Source organism: Chelonoidis abingdonii, chromosome 22 (genome assembly GCF_003597395.2).
Source record: "Chelonoidis abingdonii isolate Lonesome George chromosome 22, CheloAbing_2.0, whole genome shotgun sequence".
Lineage (NCBI taxonomy): Eukaryota > Metazoa > Chordata > Testudines > Testudinidae > Chelonoidis > Chelonoidis abingdonii.
Genome location: NC_133790.1, coordinates 22,786,173 through 22,807,052, shown reverse-complemented (window position 1 = coordinate 22,807,052; position 20,880 = coordinate 22,786,173). Strand labels below are relative to the sequence as shown.

Genomic DNA, 20,880 nt, shown 5'->3' with positions numbered 1-20,880 from the left:
CTGTCGGAGTAGCCGGCAAGAAGGAACTGAAGGGTGGCTGGGTCGGCAGGGGGATATATCTGGCACCATAGTGGCGCCACTCCAGGGGGCACCCAGCTGACCCACTGAGTGTTGCTAGGGTAAAAATCTTCCGACGAACATGCATGCGGTGCGGGCACACCTAACTGGAATGGATATGAGCAACATATCTCGAAGAACAACAGTTACAAAGGTGAGTAACCATCTTTTTCTGCAGTGTCATGTTTTTTTCCAGACAGTGCAAGTGATTCTCATTTCCCCTATTCCTGAGTTTAGGTCAAGGATGGGCACTGAAGGGAAAGGTTGTTTAAACTAGAGGGCTATTTCCACTCCACAGTGTGTAACTGAGATTCAGGCCCACTGCTTTTCTTTGAACAGTTAGAGATAAAACTGTCCTGAGCAGCAATTGCAGGTCAGGGTTCTTATACCTTGAGAGGGTTGGGAGATATCTGTGGAGGTTCAATTTTGTTAACAGACTTTCTGATTGTGTTTGAATCTGATCCAATTAGTGTAATGCAGAAGGGAAACACTCATTTAATGTTATAGTCAGCATGAGTCAACAACGGACACCTAAGAATAAAAAAAGTCCCAAACTCTTCAGGCAGCTGTACGTGCCTACTAGACTAAGACTTTCCCTGTACCAGCCTGTGCCTGCTGCTGCCTGACTGGAGCATATAATACAGTCCAAGCTCCATTCCTGGTTGGAAAACACACAACTGAATGGGCAGCAATAACATTCCAGGGCCTAACACAGAAGGCGGAAAGATGACCAGTCTCAGGTATTTGGAGGCCCAGTGCTGGTACCAGTGGTTGGGAGCTGTAACAGAAGGACTCCTGATACCAATGACAATGTAGTGCCAAGGATGTTAATAAATCCTAATCAACAGGCTCATTGAAAGTCATCCAACACACATGACTGCATTATTTCTATTTCTACAGAGTTATGTAGAACTGTGTGGAGGGTGAGTAGGTACGAGGTTGAAAGCTAGCAATGCAGATGCAAACTCATGGCAAAGGAGAGAAAGAATTCAAAACCAAAGCAGGTAGAAATCACACGTATGTGTGAGATAAATTAAACAGGCAGGAGTCAGATGGGTTTCTCAAGATAAAAAACAGTGAAACCTTCCAAGTACACAATAGGTCAAATCCATCCCTTCGGTAGCTCCATTGACTTCAACGGAGGTCCACTGGGGATGAGTTTGAATCTCATACATATATTCTCACCAGAGATTAAACCACCACACTAATATTATTGCTACCCCAGTCATAAAAAGGGGTCTGATCTGTTGTCCTAGAAGATGGAAGATCACATATTGTAAGGGACCTGAAATTTGATAAGGAACAGGAATGCTTTGTCCTCTGGAAACTGTTACTTGCCCAGTAGAAACAATTTTATTCTATGCTGCCAAGCTAGGCTGCAATCTGACAAAGCAAATTCCCCTCCTCCCCCCTCACATCTCAGTTTCTGAGTTGGTTTTTGATCTCTCTCGGGGCTGTTTCTGCTACTGGAAGTAGCCACTAGCAGCTGCCACTGAACTAATCACAGTCAGTACACAGCAATGTTTTTCTTTGGAAAGAATGACTTTTATCTTTCTTTAATGTCTGTATCTAAGGTGTCGGTTCCATATTTTCTTCATAAGCAGGAAGGGGTGTCTTATAATAGATAGCTGCTATTACAGGTGAAAACATAGTTTACTAGTCTCCATCTCTCTCAAGAACAACATTGCTTCTGATCATAGAATCTAGAGATGGAAAAAATGACAGTATTGTGTCATCTAGTCCATCCCCCTACCCTGTGCCTATCCCAACCTTCATTCCAGGCTCCTTCCTGCTCCAAGCCGTGATCAGTCTCCATAGCAAGTTTCTCCTTCCTGCATGATAAATTCAACTCCAAGCCAGACTACATCCAAGCCAGGCTCCATGCCCCATCCTTGGAATTGTTAGTGGGAATGCAAGGACCCAGGCAAGAATGAATCTCACAAAAGCCCAGTAATGTTTCAATAGGTTTTATGAAACAATTCGACTTTTCTAAAGAAAACCTAATGTATGTGGGCAAACACATATGCACACATCTACCTGCACCCACACCCACATAAATCCACCCACTGATGTGTACCCACATAAATCACTTGTGTGCACATGGATCCTTCTGCTGACTCCTAGGCTTCTTTTCCTCCTAGGCACAGCAGCTTCAGAGGTAGAGGAGGAGGGAAAGATAGATTTAACTGGCCTTTTTGCATTTCTGGCTCCCTCCCTCCAGATTTCTTAATTCCCCTTCTGACAGCTTTGATGCCACATCTCATTGCACATCACTAGAGGTGCTGAGGGATGGGAATGGGAATCGGACCACAGCCTGTAAGGTGAATCAGCTGCTTAGGATGTGCATCAGTAGCTATGCTTAGGCCAGTGATACTCAAGACCCCAGTGGTTCAGGAGCCAGCAAAGTGACTGACCAAGTATTATTATATTAACTACAGTTGGCTAATAAGATAGTAAAAGCATCTCGATTGGTTAATAATTAAATCATACAGTGTTTTAATTTCATATGCTGCAAAGAGCTGCAGGACACACATTAAAGAGCCACTTGTGGCTTACGAGCCTCAGTCTGAGTATCACTGGCTTAGGTTCTCTACATCCTAAATTGGAGGCTTGCTCGACAGGTGCTCTGTTCTTTTACTTTAGAGGAATTCTATATACAGAGGGAGGGGTTGAAGATTTAGGATTTTGCCCATGTTGCACACCTGAGTGCAAAATGGGTCTAATCCCAGACACACCACACCCTTCCAGACCTGGAAGTGCTCCTCTTGGACCTTCCCCTATACCAGGGGTAATAAATTATTTTTTGTCAAGGTCCGAAATTTTTGGTCAAGGTATAGTCAAGGTCCAGACTCCAGAGAAAATAATAAAAAAACCCAACAATAATGATAATATGTAAATAAAAAGATTTCATGGTCCGTTCAAAAGCATTGGGGGGTCCAGATTTGGCCCTTGGGCCACTCATTGCCTACCCCTGGCCTATGCTTTGTCTGTCTTCCGTCCTGTCCCCCCTGCGGTTCCCTGCCTTTCCACTTTCTCCTGGAGCAGCTTGGGTGATTTGGTTAATCCTTATGCCAGGGCGATCTCTGGGGATAGAAGCCTGGATAAATTGCTCCGTTTCCTCCCCTCTTGAACAACACAGGCGGCAGATATTTATCAGTTGTGGAGTGTTCCTGGCCACTATGCTACCTGTCACAGCAAGATTCATGAGCAGCCGGGAGGTGATTCTCTTGTAGTTTTGCTCTGGAATTGGAGTAATTTGTCTCAGGAAGGAGCCAAGATGTCTCACTTGCTATGTGGCAGCTTCTGCTCAAGGGAGACAGGCACTTTGTCAATAAACAAGGAGCCCAGAGATGGTTCCAGCTGACAAAGAACATTATTAACGGCCAACAGCTTGATCCAGTATAGATCAGCACTTCATTAGCATCTCTGAACAGTGCAGGCTCGAACCAGTAGCCACATACACAGGAGAGGAGGAGCTGGGAGCTCCCCTTGGCTAGTGCTTCCTCTAGCTCTCCTGCTGAGTGAGGCTGGGACTGGAGCAAATTCTCTCACAGGGACATGGTCCCGTGTTTTCCCCTGCATCTGTGGTTCTCAAACTGTGGTCCACAAAACGACAGAACATAGAGAAGATCTGATTCACTGACGCTGCTGCAGGGAGGGGTGAATTACAGCTCTTTGTGCCACCTAATCCCCCTCTACTCAGTGGCATAGCCAGGTTCTAAGTGCAGGGGGAGCAAACATAAAAAAGGCACCCCCCCTTTGCTCCTCCTCTGGCCACGCCCCCCTTAGCGCCTCTGGCCACGCCGCGGACATGCTGCGCCCCCCCCCGCTCATTGGATCCGGGCTTACCTGGCTGCCCAGGTGCCTCTGATGAGCTATCTCCTCCCCCTCCACAGCACTAGGGCGCCCAGCTCCTGCTGGTTCCCGCTGAGTCCGGCGCGATCTAGGAGCCAGCTCCCCACGGGGAATGGAGACCAAGCCCCGCCCACTTGCCGGGGCAGAATGCAGCGACCCGCATGCCACCCATTTACAAGGGTGGCAAACAACACCGAAGTGCATCTTTACCTTGAAGTGCCCATCCTCCAGCCATCCAGCGCTGGCGGGAGAGCGGGAACGGGGAGGAGAGAGAGGCAGCTGCAGCTAATCCCCTGTTTGTGGCCAGGCTTCCCACAGCAGCCGTGCGGGGCGCGTTTGCCCTGCGTGACAGCGCGTAGTCCTGCTGGCCAGGCGCGGGCGACTGCATTGGAGTCCTGCGACGTGTGGCTCTGGCTGTGCCTGTGGAGAGGAGCTGGGAGGGAGACTCACTGCTCGCACACCCCCACTTGTGTGCGCACGTTAGTGCTGTTGGGGAGAGGGGGAGGAGCCCCGCGCTCCCTCGCCCACCCCCACAGAGGTCGCTGCAGCCCTTGCTGCTGCTGGCCCCTGCAACCATGAAGTAGCCAATATATCCCCCTGCGGGCGGCGCTGCTCAGGGGGCACTTTGCACCCCACTGCCCAGAGAGCTGGAGCAGCAGCAGCATCTGTGCCCGGGCAGCAACAGCGCCTCCTCCTGTCCCTCACTTTCTTCTCCCACACTCTGAGCTGGGCACCCCGCTGCAGCCCCTCCACGCCGTGAAGCCGTCAGCACTCTGCCTAGTGCCGGAATGTCTTGAGCTGCCGCCACAGCAGCTTCCCCCTCCCACTGCCGAGCTGCGCTGTGATGTGCCACGCTGTGCAAGGACCCAGAGCTCTGGCAGCTCCCAGACACCCTGCTCAGGCACCACTTTCGAAAAATGTGCTGAGGGGAAGTGGCTGCTTCCCCTGTACCCCACTAGCTACGCTACTGCCTCTACTCCAAGGGAGGGTGGGCTGTGATATCAGCATTGTGCTCCCTGAAGGCGTTCTGTAGGGATTGGGAATGTGGAGGCAAGAGATGCTAAATTTCTCATCAGGGCTCCATAGACACTCTGCCCATGGAGTTTGCTCCGGAGATGCCCTGATCTGTGCTTTCCCATCCTCCCTGCCCAAACCCCTTTTCAGGGATAGATAACATCCATTTGCCCTGGATGGCAGGCAGTTTCTGACCAATTTCTGCCACCACAACTTCCTCCATGGTGAACTTTCCATCTTGAAGGCCCTATGTCTTTCAGATGCTGCTGGTATAACCCTGTGCAGGATCTGTCCCAGAGAATGCACTGTAAAAGGAACTCAAGGGGCACTGAGAGGCTGGGCATAGGGTGTGGGGATTTCACCTTTCTGTAATACTAGCAGAATGAGGAGTAGTTCCTGCTGGACTGGAACTGGAGATGCTGTCAGCTCCCATCACAGTCAGGGTTCCTAAACCAATACTTGAAGTGAATCTTGGTAGAAGAGACCACAGGGCTGTGGAATAGCTGTGAATTCTCTTCACACTTAGGGATCCTACAGTATTTCCTACAACCGGATAGCATGAATGCAGAAAAATTACTTCTTTGCTGTTGCCTTGACAGTTCATCCTTCTCCATTCTTACAATCCTACAGGTGAGAACTCATGGAATGGGAATAACTCTATGTCTCCAGCACAGCAGCACAAGGGCTAAGATGCTGGGGTCGATCCCTTAACAGCTGTTGTTGGAACCACACTTGCGAATAATGTTGTAAAGCAGTTCCGCTGTAGGTGAGAACTCCTAAATCTCCGAGCAAATTAATGAATCTTCTAAAGTACAGCTGCAGCTCCAGCATCATCTCTGTCTTTGCAGTTATAGATGGAAGCGGCTCTCCATTCCATGGTCTAGTTATTCTTGTGGATCCACAGCCAGGGTGGCTTCATAGCTGAGGATGCATCCACCGTTAAATTCAAAGCCCTATTGCATGGGGTGGGGGTGGATCCTTTCTGTAATTTAAACCTCCCTTCAGATTGAACGTTCTCAGCCTTCTCAAGCCAGAAGTAAATTTGTTTGGGAATCGATTGCTTCAGGGATGGGTATTGCATTGCCCTGTGGTGGGGAAGGAGGAAGATTCTGTTGTCTCCATGTGCCTTAGAATGAGAGATGGACTTACAGTTCATATTCAGATATATGTGTTGGAAGCCTTAGATTTCCAGGGTGTTTGGAGCTGAGTGCTTGGTTCAGCTCACTGCAGATATTGAGTGATCTATGAAATTTGGATCTGGAATCTGAACTTTTTTCCAGTACATCCTCAGAACTTGGATCAGTCCAGATCCAGGGGCAGAGTCGGTGCTAGGCATAAGCAGACTAAGCAATTGCTTCGGACCCCAAGCAGCTCAAGGGGATCCCCTATTAATAATTATATGTGGGGGGGGGTGAGAGAGGAGGAGAAATATTCCTGCTTAGGACTCCCAATGGGCTAGTACTGGCACTGGCAGGGTTTTGGTTGGGCCCATCTCTGCTTACATGTGTGCAGGGAAAAGCCAATCATTTGTTATTTTTTAACTACAGAAGGCAGCGGAGACTCTGGCATTTGGCTGGCACTTCATCTCTCCTTCATTATGAAAACTTACTCTCTGGAGGTGAAGTGGGGTCTAGAAGCACTGGGTTGCTACCTTCAGCTACTTGCTTTGGCCAAGCAGGAAAAGAGCAGTAAGGGAGCCAGCTCCCAGGTCTTCTATTGTTTGTAGAGTAGGAGCATGTCCCATCTAGATAAATGGTCCATTGCTGTGCTGGTCTGAGCTCCGATCTCTGCTCAGAGCCTCTAAATGAATTGCCTTCCATCTAGCCTGGCTTTTTGGTAATTGAAAAGCTCAGAGGACTTGGAAATGCAGGGGAGGGGAAGGCAGGGGAGATACAGAATGAGATGTTCACTGGCTATGTGGACCCAAAGTAGCCAGATTCCCTGGACTCATCATTGAAATCACTTCTTATGGTGCCTCTGTGCTCTAATTTCCCCTGAATCAGCCCTCTCCCATGAGTGAAACAATCTTCACTGCAGATTGAGGGGGGTGGGAGGGATTTGAGCATTAATCTGATGTAGAATATACCTCCGCCTCCCTCTTTCTGTCCTCCCTCTCTCTCTTCCTCTTTCTCTCTTTTTCGGTTTCTCTCCCCTCCCTTTCCTCCTGTTTCATTTTTTCAAGAAAGTGAACATAAAGTAAAAACACAGAGAGAGGCAGAGAGAAAAAGCTCCCTGAAAAGGGAAGCGCCAGCAGCCAATAGCTGTTTGGATTTGACTGGTGCTGCCTTTCTTGCTTTGCTCCCAAGGATACCTTTAATGGAATCAATTGCCTCGGTTCCTTTATAACCAAGTCCATCGGAAAGGCAGACTCAACAAATTATGGGCAACTGTGTGAAGTCTCCACTGAGAAACCTCTCGAAAAAGGTATGTTCCCTGAATTGAAGTGCGTTGTGTGTATTTCAAGGCCCTGCTTCCTGGGACGGATGACGTTGCAGGTAGATGGGAAGGGAAGGTGGGAGGAACATGCAGACTTGTTTGCAAAGGTTTCAGCTCCCTCCAGAAGTCCTTTTCCTAAGAGCTGTTAATGCAAATGCACTGTTCAGAACCTGCAATGATGAATGCCAAAGCTGGTGTGTGAATATGTGTGTAGGTATGCGAGTAGGCATGTTTCCATCCATGTGTGTAAATGTTTGTATGTGCATATAGATGCATTTGTCCACTTGCATGTGGTGCATGTATATGTGCACAAGCATGTGGGCACATGTTTGTGTACATATTATTTGGTTATATATGCACACATGTGAGCATGTGCACAGATTTGTGTGGATATGCACGTGTGCAAGTTAAGATGTATCTATCAAATGTGTGTGCATGGGAAGGTGCGAATATTTGTGTTGTTTCTCTACATGTGTGCAGATATGCATGTGAAAATGTGGGAGCACATATTTATTAGCATATGTCCCTCTCTGTGTGTATGCAAATGAGCACATGAATATGTGTGTTGTGTGTTGCATTTCCGTGTGTGCATACTCATGCATATGTGTGCAACATCTGTGAGTGAGGATGTGTGGTTAAGTGTATGCATGAGTGCGTGTCCACATGTATAAGTGTGTATGTGTATTTGTGCCTGCATGTGTGCATTTATTCTTGGTGTCCTCACATATGTGTGGATCTGAGTATTTGTGTATTTGCATATTTGTATGTATCCAGGTTTGTGCATGTATTTACATATATATGTGGGCATGCTGATGTATGAGCATGTGTTTTGCCATGTTTGCTCAAGTGTGTGTGTTCGTGCTTTCCCTCATGTGTAAGCATGCCCCATGTGTGTACACATTCATGCCCACCTGTACTGCCATGTGTGTCTGTTTGCATTTTACTTGTGGGCTGCTGTGTGCTTAGGTCTCAGAATGGTTCATGGATTAATTACATTTAGGAGCTGTGCTGCCACTATGGGGTGAATTGGCAATGGGAATAGTTCTCCCTGGGCACTGTGTGTATAAGGATGAGGAAGGCGTTGAGATAGAATATCCCCATTAGGCCATCTGGAGGAAGGAATTCACTTGGGGACGCTGAACCAAATAATAATTTACCACGAAATGCTCTGCTTGTTCCTTACAAAGGGGAAGGTCATAATAGGCAATGACAGTGCACCACAGTGAGGGAGCGCACAGCGTGGAGGCCTCACTGGCCGTGAAATGGCATTGCTGTGAGGAAGCCATGATGAGGAGGCCTTGCGGGCAATGAAGTGGCACTGCCATGAGGAATCTCACAGTGCAGAGGTCTCACCAGCAGTGAAATGGTGCAGCTGTGAGGACTCTCACTGCAGCCTGGAGTCACTGAGTACCTTGCTAGACATGAAATGACCCTGTAATGAGGAAGCTCACGGCGTGGAGGCCTCCCCAGCCATGGCCCTGCCACAAGGACGCTCACGGCACGGAGGCCTTGCTAGCAGTGAATTTTTTATGGTCTTGGGTTTGTCATTTTTGTGGGGCAGCTCACTGCTGTAAACTCCGCTACCACAAACAAGGCACAAGTGTAAGTTAAATCTGGAGTGTTTCCTGCTAATGACAGAGCATTGCTGTGCGGGCGTGAGCCCATCCCAGCAGACCCAGCTGATTTATGGGGTATGTAATGAGGCAATTCATTCCAAAGCAGCTAGACAGGGCTGAGCTCTCCCTTTGGTCAGTGTGATCCTGGGGAAGAAGCAGGAGAGGCACTTGGGGTTCAGCCAGCTGGAGTACCCAAACTTTGCACATGTGAAAGGGCCATTGTAGCAGTTTGCAGCCTGCCTCCAATGCACATAAAATGGAACAGAATGTACCTGCACTTGTCTCTAATGTGGAGATGTGGTTTGCAGAGAATACATGTCCCAGCATACAGCGGGCCCTGGCTGCTTAGATCAAAATGGCATTGCATTCTGGATCTTGTAGCCTGTCTAGCCCTACCTTTATTTGTATTTAATCCTTCATTCCTAAGAGCCATTTAAAGTGATGCATTCTGCACATAGTTCCAAAGAGTAGGAATGAAGGGGTTAAAGATGAGGAAGCCCACAGGCAGCATTATAGAACTCTGCAAGCTCCACTTTGGCCCTTATATTAAGGCCTCAGGGCCCAGTGCTGTGAGGTGCTGAGTCCCCTACACTGCTATTGACCTCATTGCAGCCTGAAGTCACTGAGTACCTTGCAGGATCAGACCATTACATGACATAACCTCAGTCTGCGGCTCTGTATAACATTTGTCCTCTCTTCCTCAGGTTTTGACATTGGCAAACTGAGGGTAAACTCAGGCCTGGTCTACACTATGTGTTTAAATTGATTTAAAGAGCGTTAAATCGATTTAACGCTGTACCCGTCCACACTACAACACCCTTTATATCGATATAAAGGGCTCTTTAAATCGATTTCTGTACTCCTCCCCGACGAGAGGAGTAGCGCTAAATTCGATATTAACATATCCATATCGGATTACGGTTAGTGTGGACGGAAATCGACACTTATTGGCCTCCGGGCGGTATCCACAGTGCACCACTGACCACTCTGGGAAAGCAATCTGAACTCGGATGCAGCGGGCAGGTAAACAGGAAAAGCCCGCAAACTTTTTGAATACATTTCCTGCTTTGCCCCAGCGTGGAGCTCTGATTCAGCACAGGTGGCGATGCAGTCATCAAATCCAAAAAGAGCTCCAGCATGGACCGTACGGGAGATACTAGATCTGATCGCTGTATGGGGGAGACAAATCTGTTTGTATCAGAGCCCGTTACAGAACACGAAATGCCAAAGCGTTGGCAAAAAAAAAACTCCAGGATACACAGACGCTGCGTGACAAGCGTAACGGGAGCCAGAGACTCAAATGGAGCGCTCATGGATGGAGGGGGTCTGAGACTCCAGCTATCCCACAGTCCACAGCAGTCTCTAGAAAGTATTTGCATTCTTGGCTGAGCTCCAATGTCTGTAGGTTCGAAACACAGTGTCCTGGGCGTGGCTTCAGCAGGAATAGTTTCTCAGTTTATCCGCGCCCACCCCACCACATGACGAAAAGGGAAAGAAATCATTTCTTGACTTCTTTCAATGTCACCCTATGTGTACTGAATGCTGCTGGTAGACGCGATGCTACGCAGCAGTGAAGAGCAGTATCCACTCTCTCCTCTCTCACCCTCCCCGAGGTAGAGACGGTACTGGGGGGCAATATGACTAGTATAGTCCGTCTGAATATCTGCCATGTTGACCTGAGTTGCACATTCCTGGCTGCGCCTCAGTAGATAGGAACAAACTGGCTAATAACTACTGGTATCATAGCAATGGGGAATGAGCTCCCAGCTTCTCCCATAATGGTAACAGAATGGCTCGCTACTGCCTGGATCTTCATAGGCAGGCAAGCCATGGGGCTGAGCTTCTCAGCCCCCTCCCTTTCGCTTAAAGAAAAGATCTGTCTGGCTTCCACTGTCATAGCCCGGAAGCTGCCTCCTCCCTTCATGTTTATCTCACTAACAGTCTCTGTTTCTTATTCCTGCATTCTTCATTACTTCATGACACAAATGGGGGGGGACACTGCCCACGGTACCCAGGAAGGTGGGGGAGAAGGGAAGCAACGGGTGGGGTTGTTGCAGGGGCACCCCCTGTGAAATACTGACACGGAGCAGCTGTGCTCTCGATACACGGTCCTCTAATACACTTGCCCCTTATTCTAGGCAGGACTGACTCTATTTTAGAAACCATAGGGAGGGATTGACTCGGGGAGTCAATCCCAATTTTGCTTTGCGTTGCGCCCCCGGCCGATTTCAGCCAGGGCACTCATGATAGCAGCGACAGTACAGAGGGGGAGAGATAACCGTCATTTCAATTGCCAGTTTACTCCGGCAGTAGACGGTACAGAACGACTGGTAACCATCTCTGCTATCATGCAAAAGCAAGTGAATGCTGCTGTGTAGTGCTAGAGTATCGCCTCTCCTGTCCGCGGCAATCCAGTACACACTACGGTGCTGGAAAAAAAAAAAGCTGAACGGGCCTCCCATGGTTGCCGTCCTAAAATGGCGCTGCCAGGGCAATCCAGGGAAAAACGGCGCGAAAGGATTGGTTCAAGCTGATGTTTCCCGGAGGAAGGAATGACTGACGACATTTACCCAGAACACATCCGCGACAATAATGATTCAACCCAGAATTCCAAGGGGCGGGGGAGACTGCGGGAACTATGGCATAGCTACGGAAGAGCTACCCACAATGCAACACTTCAGAAATCGACGTTAGCCTCAGGACTATGGACGCACAACGCCGAATTACTGTGCCTAGTGTGGCCGCATGAAATCGAATTTATAATATCAGTTTTATAAAACTGATTTTAGCTAATTCGATATTATCTCGTAGTGTAGACGTGGCCTCAGTGAGCAAGGAGAGATGGGAGATAGGCTGAGCTATACTTTGCAAGGGAGATTTCTCCCACTCTCTCCAGCTCCACTGAGTCTTCATGTCCAGTTCTGAGACTGAGGAACCACCTTGGCTAGAATGATGCCAAGCAGGACCCTCTTCTTGCTGGTCTCCTCCATTTGTTCCTTCCAAATGTGGCCTGTCTTGTGGAAGCAGAGACTTTAACGTGACTAGGAGGAACCTGGAGGCCTCTTGCTTTTGATAAACCTCCCTCAGGGAGAGGAAGGATGGATTTTCCATGACAGAGATGCTGCCTCCTGCACTTCTTTGAACATTGAGGGGGGCATCATTTCAAATTGAAGCGAGAGGGCAGAAGAGCCCCAGTGACAGATAATCATCTGTCACCCAAACACTCTCCCTAGCAGCTTCTCTCACTGCAGTGATCCCAGCTCTCTTTATTGTGGAGGCAGAACAAGAAGCTGTGTAGATCTGAGAGAGGATCTCTACACAGATAAACTGAGACTTCCCTGAGTAGCTTAGACAGAGGAGGAAGCCCTGAAATAGTGAATGTGAAGTGTCCTGAGAGAGCAGGGAACGGGCACACTTTGAACTCTGGCAGACAAGACAGAAAGTTCAGAATAATCTGGAGGGATGGGATGGTTCAGGGGATATGGTTTGGGACTGATGTGTGGATCTTTTCACCTCCACCTCCCTGGTTAACATCTGTCTCTGGCTGATCATGATCAAAATTCATTCCCATCCAGTCTCTTGTTGGTAACATCCTATTTCGTGCAGAGTGCACCAGTGTCCCCGCAGAAGTAAACGCCTACTGTCACGACACTAATTGACAGTCTCAGCAGAGGCACCTAGGTGTAAATGGGATAAATCTCAGTACTCAGGAGTGTCCCTCCGGGCCAGGACTGAGGCACATTGGCAGGGGAATGAGGGGAAGCCTGCTCTTTCTGCCTCTACAGTGGCTAAATAGAAAGCTTAATTCTCCAAGTCATTCAGTTTGGCACCTTTTGCCAGCTCTACAGTCGCCTCTCTGGAGGAGCCCGGCCAAGTGTTTGTATCATCCCAGAACAGCTGTGGGTTTTTATTGGGGAGGGGAGGGAAGAAGAGCTTGAGCCTTCCTCACGATTACCTTGCTTCTATCAGTACTCAGGTCTGCGTGTTGCTGCTTCTGCCACTAACAGGTGGCTGGCATCCTTTTGCCTTGTATCCCTCTCTTGGAGGAGCTGTCTCCTCTGCTTTGGCTTGATGTGTTTATGGGACACGAGGGAAGGGAGACTTTCCAGCACCAGATTGGGGTGGGGGGCACAAATGGGCAGCAGCAGCAACTGGTGCTTTGTAGGGCAGTTCTCGGTGAGCCCTGTAAATAACCCTGGGTCACGAGCGGCAGAGGGGTGAGGGGAGACTCACATGGTGTCACATTAGGCTAGAGAAGTCCCATTCCCTTTCTCTGCACTACCTGTGGTTCTATGGATCAGCCTATTCTGTGTCCCTGGCAATTCTCTCCTCAGACTTGTGATTTCTGTCTACATAGGAAAATAAAGGGCTAATCTCATCCTTCGTGAAACTCCACTGACTTCCTAATAAGATCGAGAGACTAGGTGGCTCAGATAGGGATTAGGAATAGGCTTTGGAATCTTTCACCTTTAATTTGGTTTCAGTGGAATTACCCCTGTGACAGATTTGGCCTGACATGTATATTTTCAATCTCTCATATTATATATTGAAAAAGACTCTGGGAAATAAAGCTGGTGATTTACAAAATATGTTGTACCAAAGTGCAAATGTTCACGTCATTATCACACAAATGTCAAGACAATTAGCTGTGCCCATGATGTGCCAGGTGTGGATTGATGTTAGTCTGTTATATTTGTATAGATAAATTCCCCATCTGCCATGTATAATCAGGTGAAGGGTTTCCTTCCCGTCTGTGATTGCAATTAGAACCCTGTTATGCTATTTCCTTTCTTTTGTGATTTTTGTGTGTGTGTTATATTGGTCTTGGTGCTTTTGGTGGATAGTCATATGACATTATACATGAGCAGATTGTCTCAAGACTGTGTTTAAAAATGTAAACTACAAAGCATGTGTGCGATGGAGTAACATATGGCAGATGCAGCAAATAGCTACAATAAATGTGAGCAAGTGTGAGTGGGGAGCAAATGTGGCCTGCTTCTCAGCCCTGAAAGAAGAAGTTTAAGATTTAAGGGATGAGTCAATATGAAAAGACAATGGCTGTGGACAAAGTCTTCCAGATGAACTCTGGGAATGTCATCGGTACAAGCAGGAGCTCATTCCTGAAGCAGAAATATGATTGTTAATGTTTATTGTATAAAACCAAAGATCCCGTGGGTAGTGCTGGCCTTTTATAGCTGCATGGGAATACCAGGATGAGACATTTCCGCCAGAGCCAGAGAAAAGCATTTCTATATAAGGACAGCAGTGGCTCCTCAGTGGAGCCTGGAGCTCCAACCTCAGATTCTATTCTGGAGTCCCAACTGGCTGAGATGTGTGGACTCCTTGAGAATGGTCTGTGAAAATGCAGAGCAGACAAGGCTGCAGGACTGGGACTGTAAGTGACTGAATAGACTACATTCTCATAGGCTCGGTCAGTTATTGTAACTAATTAGCATTGTAATTGTCGGGAACCCAGCTCACTGACACTGTAAACGGCCGTCTGACGGTTTTGGTATGACTGTGGTACAGGTGTTAATACTGAGCTGTAAGCTGTTGAACTGTGTTGCCTGAAAGTGACTTGAAGCCAAACTTAGTCTCTCTGTGCAGGTTCTGTGCCTGCTATTCAGTGGAGGTCCCTGACGGAAGCTTCTCTCCCAGTAATCTCCTTTTGTACACACACAGACTGTTATGTCTGGGTGTGCTATTCCCTTGCAGGCCACACATGAAATCATTCACTCTGGGACTGGAGATGGGAGGGATGGGACATGTTCGTTTTCTATCCTGGCCCTTCCATCTGTAGCTGGAGGGATGTGTGCAGCTTTGAGAAAGTTTGATGTCATTTCAAAGTGAAATCTTCCTGGTTGGCTGGACTTTTATCAGTCATTGACAGTGAACTCCTGTACCTGCTGCTTCTGTACAAGCCTGGACTAGACTGGTGGGAGGGACCCAGCATGGAAAGATGAAGGAAATTTAGGGCTAATTACTCTGTCAGACAGCTCAGTAAAACATCAGATCAAAGACTGAGAGACATGGGGAGGTAACTTCCTCTGTTGTATTGTTTACTTGCTGCTGATTGGCTGGGAAGATTCGTCATGAGGAGAAGACCTGCTATAAGGCTGTTCAGACGAGTGAAGAGGGACCGTCAACCTGCGAGTACCAAGGTCCACTCATGATGCTGGCCCAGAACTGCGCCGTCATGCACAACCTGCTGGGGCCAGCATGCATCTTCCTGAGGAAGGGCTTCGCAGAAAACAGGCAGCCTGTACGTAAGTTACACCCTGCTGGGTAAGAAATATACAAAACCCAATCCCCACATTGCCACAAACATGTAGCCACACATGTTGCCTCCATACATGGGACTCTGAGATCCCCCAGCGACAGGTCACAAACCTACAGCCTCAGACCTGCAAATGCAGACTTACAGACACACATACATGCTCAGGCATGTGAACTGGAAGAAGTGCGGAGATAACCTGGCACCTAGGTAGTAGGCATTGTAGAAATACGTATACAGATGGATAGATTAGTTGCACTGAAATACTCACAGTCATACGGACTCAGATATACTGAGGAGTCCAACGTTCAAATATGACACTCCAGTGAGACATCAACATTCCAGACATGGAGGCTCAGATTAATACCTAGAGCCTAAATGGCCACTATATGTGCTTCACTGGATTTGACTGTCCCATCAAGGTGCCTGCGTTTGGAGCATACTCAAATACGGCCTGAGATACATACCCATCCACATTCACCCTGACACACAAGCTCAGGTTCATACACATATCCATGCACACTCCCATGTCTGCACAGGAGAACACATACATGCAAACCTCAAAATAGCTACCTGTTCACACACCTTTAAATAGCAATGCACAAACAAGTATCAGTACCTACATACCCACTAATATACAGCACACACCTATATTTCTATTTCTATCCATCCAAGCATATATATGCGTACATGCACATCCATTCCTGCAACCTTAAAATATGCAAAAATATACACACAGACATGTCAAATGTACATAGAGACATGCTAATATAATGTACATTCACAGTAACATAAAGCACATGTCCCTGTACACAAATATTTAATATCCATACTAACATACTTAAACACATATACACAGACACCATATTATTAACACACATATAGGCATATGTGATTAGGTGTACACACTAGCATACACTCATCCAGTACATTACATGTCATAGCCGTAACTAGGTATTTTGCGCCCGAGGCAAGAATATAAAATTGTGCCCTCTCCCAGGGCCAGCTCTTTGGCTGCAATTCAGCAGCGGGTCCCTCAGTCCCTCTCGGAGGGAAGGGCCTGATGCCAAATTGCTGACGAAGAATGAATGAAGCGGCGGTGGTAGAGCCTGTGATTTTGGGGGGTCTAACTCATGATTTTTGACTGCTTGGGCTGGTAATGTTGCTTCCAAGATGGTCTTTGGTTCCAGTCCAGTTCCAATCCAGAGAGGGACTCACAGGTTAAGAGAGGAGGGAGGTGCTGGATATCAGCAGTGGCCACTAGGGATCAGCCTGTGACCCGCGAATGCTGGGAGTTCAGGTCTGCAGGGAAGGATCAGGGGTGACAGGTTTGTAGAAATTTTGGTGGTGCCTAGAACCCACCCCCGCCCAACCTCTGCCCCCCCACACCCGCCCAAGGCTCTGGGAAGGAGTTTGGGTGAGGGAGGAGGTCTGAGGTGCAGGCCCTAGGCTGGGGCAGGGGATTGGGGTGCAGGCTCTGGGAGGAGGTTTGGGGATGGGAGGGAGTCTGGAGGGAGGGGGTGCAGGTTCTGGGAGAGAGTTTGGGGGTGAGAGGAGATATGTGCGAAGGGGGTGCAGGCTCTGGGAGGAGGTTTGGGGATGGGAGGGAGTCTGGAGGGAGGGGGTGCAGGTTCTGGGAGAGAGTTTGGGGGTGAGAGGAGTGCAGAAGGATGGGGTGCAGGCGTGAGGCCTGTGGGTTGTGGCTGCAGATGAGGGGTTTGGAGTGTGGGTGGGGCTCAGGGAGAGAGTAGGAGTGAGGGCTCTGTCTGGGGCTGGAAGATTTGGGGTGTGGGAGGGGCTCAGGGTGAGAGTAGGAGTGTGGGGGGTGAGGGCTCTGTCTGGGACTGGGGATGAGGTGTTTGGGGTACTGGAGGGGCTCAGGGCTTGGGCAGAGGGTCAGGTGCGGGGGGATGAGGGCTCTGACTGGGACTGGGGATAAGGTGTTTGGGGTGCTGGAGGGGCTCAGGGCTTGGGCAGAGGGTTAAGGTTGCAGTGCGTGTGAAAGCTCTGACTGGGGGTGTGGGCTCTGGGGTGGGGCAGAGCTGGGGATGAGTTTGGGGTGCAGGCAGGCTGCTCCGTGACAGGGGCCAGAGAGGAGGACTCCCCCAGTCCTTTGCCTGCCGGCAGCAGTAAGCTCTGGAGGAGGACCCCCCTTTTCCTGTCCCCCCCCAGCAGCACACTCACCCCCACCACTGTCATTGCATGTGCTCCTAGAGCCCCTCTCAGGTCCAGGAATCTCCCTTGCCTCCCCCGTGGTGGATGCCCGGGGGGTGCTGCATGCACCTCCTCCCCTGCTGTTGCCCTTGACTGTAGCCTCACTGGCAGTGAGGGATGGGGCTGCCTCCTTGCCCAGCATGGGGCAGGAGTGGTGACTGAGGGCGGGGGAGGCCCTGTGCTGGTGGAGGGTTCCACTGGAAAATGAAAGGGTCTGAGGGGGAAGGGCAGGCTCAGAGTCAGTCTGTCCTGGAAGTGAAGGTGGGGGGCACTAGGACCCTGCAGCAGCAGTTGCTGCAGGGAGCCAGCAAAGAGCTGCAGGGGAGAGACAGGGACTCTCTGCTCCGGCAGGGAAGGTGGGGCAGGGGGGAGGAGCAAGTTGGGGCCAGGGGACACTCGGGGGAGGCGCAGGGGGGCAGCAGGTGGGGGTAGGGGGGAGATCACCCAAGTTATAAATATCTCCGTGCCAGTGTCTTTTTTTTTCCTCTGCCACTTTCTGCGCCCCTCGGCTTTGTGTGCCCAAGGCAAGTGCCTCGCTTGCCTCGCCTTTGTTACGGCACTGTTACATGTTCCTCCAGTCAAACAAAACTCATCCTCAATGTCTGAGATTCATGGCAGATAAAATCCAGTTGTCAGGCATCCCTCCATAATAAATCTCTGTTCTATATACTCACACGCAAAGACACACTTGTTCTTAGCTGGAATAGAATCAAGGACCTTTAGTTCCAAAACCTAATCCCCTTCCACTTGAGCTGAAGACAAGTCACCATTAGTTATTGCTCACTGTAAGTTTTTATTCTCTGCAGCCTCCAACCACTAGCAGACAATCGCATATTCCATTAGCCAGCACATTAAAACACACGCAGAAATATTCTCAAGCAAGTGCACACACACATATGTATATACTGGCACACAAACATCTACCAAATCATATGTGCTTATGTAAAGAACTGGATCCAAATTCAATTCAGAATGTCAATAGCTTGCAGGTGACTATATCCACCATGTTGAGAGCCTGGAAATTCATAATATCCTAGGAGGCTCCAAAGAGAGGAGCACAGACATCTCTGACAACAGCCCTGGTGCGGAGTGAATGTATTTATAAACAGCTGTTCTCCTCATTGGCTCTTTAGACCAGCAGGATTTAGCGTGCATAGGACAGAAATAAAGTAATGCCAGAAAGTTTCTTATGATGGAGGGGTTGATGATCACCTCTAGTGTATTCCTAGGCCTGAGCTCTTTGAACAGGTGTATCCCTTTTTCCATATATTCTCCTCCGAAAGCTTTACACTGTTTCAGCTGATTTCTTCTTAAGCAGATGTTTTCCTATTTAATCATTTTTAACGGAGCTTTCTTGGACTTAAAAACAGAAAATCGCCTTATGACACCAGTTACAATTTGGGCTAGATTTTCCAAGGGACCTGGAGTGGCCTCTTCTTTTGCACATACAGTCTTTGGCTCCCTCCAATGACAGAATCTGCACACACAAAGAAGTGCTCACATCTCTGCACATGCAAATGCCTCTATGTGCAAAAATAGAGGGCAGGCTGAAAAAGTCTTGAGACTTCCTCTTGGACATTCTGATCTGTTAATGATGCTGGCTATAATGGGGTTTCAGACATCTACTGTGGTACAGTCTGGTCTAGTGGTTAAAGCACAGGCCTAGCAGGTATGAGACCTGTGTTCTCAGCCAGATGCTGCCACAGATGCAGTGAGTAACCTTGCATGAGTCAATTCACTGTTCTGTAAAATTGAGTTGATACCTCTGTATCTTGACCATTCCTGATCAGACTGGTGGTGCTCAGGAAGGACTCCTGGGGTCATTAAAGTTCATAAAGAGCTTGGAGACTCTTGGCTGGAGATATGCAAACAGTGCTTAATTTGTAATAAAAGAGGTCCTGGGACTCAAGCAATTTTTTTACTTTCATAAGTGATGTGGCAAGCCCAGAGATACTGGGGCTATGAACTACCAAGCCCAGAGGTGCTGGGGCTCAGCCCTGGCAAGCTCTGGCACAGATTAAGCACTGTGTTATGTAATTCATTATGATATCCCTGATAGGAAGGCAGTGAGGCCTCCTGTGCCTGCTTTAAAGAGGTGTGAACTCTTTTACAAATCAGTGTCTATGAAAGCAGAAGAAATGGGATGATATGTCTGAAATTACCAGATCTGAGAAGGATGAAACTGCAGAGCTTGAGCTCTCTGAAAGTTCCATGCAGCACAGAGATGCCTCTGGGAAGGTTATGAATGACAAGCTGATCATTTCTCTGGCACAGCCCCTTTTTGCACAGACGTAAACCAGTGTGTGTCCTAGTTTGCTGTATTCTCCGGGCAGCTGCCGCTAGAGTTACCACAGAAGCCTATGGTTAATTAGCAAGAGCTCATCCTTATGAAACAGATCAAGGGCACTGTCTCCAGGGACCTGTGGTGATGCTGCAGACCCCTGGGAGATAAGGGGAGAAGCCAGGACTCAGACAAGAAGGGAAATTTTGTCTCTGTTTCCAAATTCTCAGATATTCTGGATTTGCCTGGGAGCCATGAGTGGAGTTAGAAGGAGGTTTTAGTAACCAGAAAGCAGTGCATTTCCACACTCATCTTTTCTTCCTTGTGATGCAGTCTCTGGAGTTTTCCTGTACTCTTTTACATCCCTCCCCTCTCTGAAAAAAAACCAAACCAAAGTGGATGTTTGAAGTTGCAGTGTTTCCTGATCATGGTGAATCCTTGTCCTGTTTTGTTTGTAGATGACCTTGCTGCTGTCTATTTTGTTTCTCTGCCTACATGCTTGGGTTTGAAATGTTTGTATCTGGGGTGAGCTCACTGCTTCTACAGTTCCAGTCCCTCCCTACAGGAGTGGCTCTAGGGAATAGGATTGGGAGAGCTCATGGCTGCTTTCCCTCCCAGCAGCAATCACTATAGGCTTGCTGGTTGTGGTGCAGCTCGCAGCTATTTCCAGACCCAGACGTTCCCAGCAGGAGTTGCTGTAGGGAATACGGTAAGAGCTTCAGAGGAGCTCCGAACTACAGCGGTGCCAGACTCTGCCACCCAAAGTCACTGTAGGGGAATGATACAGGCACACGGTGGAGCTCTCAGTGCCAGCTCATCCATCTGTAGTGGAGTGCTGGAGAGCTGGACCTGAGGTGTGGAACAACACTTCTGTTTTCCCACCTGGCCACCAGGCGAAATAGAGATGGGCTTCCACAGAGAAGTCTGCAGGCAGCTGCTGGCACCCTCCTAATAGGAAAGGGAACGATGTCAAAGCCTTGTCAGGTAGATCGGATTAAACATGTCATCACCTTCTTCTTTCTTCTGTCACTTTCTTGCTTGTGCGTGATGCTCCCATACCTGCCTGTACTCATAAGTGCTATTCTGACACCACTTTCCTATCAAATGGTTGGGTTTAACAGAAGATGTTCTCT

At 48.6% G+C, this 20,880-nt stretch overlaps 1 protein-coding gene across 5 annotated transcripts in view; it reads left to right on the top strand.

Annotated features, from left to right (window-relative positions):
- The window catches only part of CABP1 (calcium binding protein 1), a 105,169-nt gene that overhangs the window by 77,860 nt on the left and 6,429 nt on the right, over nucleotides 1-20,880 (top strand). For 2 of the 5 annotated variants that reach the window (XM_032773682.2, XM_075060111.1), the window contains exon 2: nucleotides 15,064-15,240. The exons of 1 other annotated variant lie outside the window; for it this stretch is intronic. In XM_032773682.2, coding sequence (XP_032629573.1) covers nucleotides 15,064-15,240 — 177 coding nt within the window. Of the gene's footprint in view, nucleotides 1-5,580; nucleotides 5,693-7,232; nucleotides 7,351-14,220; nucleotides 14,374-15,063; nucleotides 15,241-20,880 lie in introns of those variants that run through there. 2 more of the 5 variants (XM_032773685.2, XM_032773686.2) reach the window with 2 other exon arrangements.